Consider the following 700-nt stretch of genomic DNA (forward strand, 5'->3'; position numbering starts at 1 on the left):
TACCGACCCCAAACTTATTTTAAAAAAGAGGGAAATTTCACAGCATAACAGGGTTGAAAAGAAAGTTTTATGATTCTGACTGTTTTGAAATAATAAATGTTACTTCTCCACCATTTCATAGTAGATTTAATTTCGTAGCAGATGCATTTCAAATCTGCATGCAAATCTTTCTTAATCCTAATCTCACAGATGGACGGAAAAGGAAGACTTAACCTACAAGAGTTTAGACACTTGTGGAACAAAGTCAAACAGTGGCAGGTTTGAAATCTCCTCATTCTTTCCTATATTAAATCAAAAACAAGACTGTTAGACACATGGACTTAAATTTTCTCCACAGGGAATCTTTAAGTGCTATGACTTTGATCATACTGGCACTATCAGCAGCTATGAGATGAGAAACGCCATCAATGATGCAGGTTAGAAGGTTTTTCATGTATTTCTACTGTTCATCCGTTCTCATGTTGAAGAACATCTGTCTGTCTCTAATGGTCTTGTCACTGTTCAGTCACATGTTTTGTGTGCCACTCAGGGTTCCGTCTGAATAACCAGCTCTATGATATCATCACCATGCGCTATGCCAATGAAAACATGCACATCGACTTTGACAGTTTCGTCAGCTGTCTTGTGCGACTGGAGGGGATGTTCAGTAAGTTGTAATCTTTTTCACTAGCAAATAGTCAAACAAATAGTGTTTAGTAAA

General features: G+C 37.3%; 1 protein-coding gene across 1 annotated transcript in view; it reads left to right on the forward strand.

The window, feature by feature from the left end:
• Positions 1–189: 189 nt before the first annotated feature.
• LOC107579907 (calpain-3-like) overlaps positions 190–700 on the forward strand; it is a 2,866-nt gene continuing 2,355 nt past the window's right edge. Inside the window, exons 1-3 of the mRNA XM_016265691.1 lie at positions 190–258; positions 338–416; positions 530–646. Of these exons, the coding sequence (XP_016121177.1) occupies positions 190–258; positions 338–416; positions 530–646 (265 nt within the window). The remainder of the gene's footprint in view (positions 259–337; positions 417–529; positions 647–700) is intronic.

The sequence above is a fragment of the Sinocyclocheilus grahami genome, unplaced genomic scaffold (assembly GCF_001515645.1).
Source record: "Sinocyclocheilus grahami isolate Dianchi unplaced genomic scaffold, SAMN03320097.WGS_v1.1 scaffold21569.1, whole genome shotgun sequence".
NCBI classification, from domain to species: domain Eukaryota; kingdom Metazoa; phylum Chordata; class Actinopteri; order Cypriniformes; family Cyprinidae; genus Sinocyclocheilus; species Sinocyclocheilus grahami.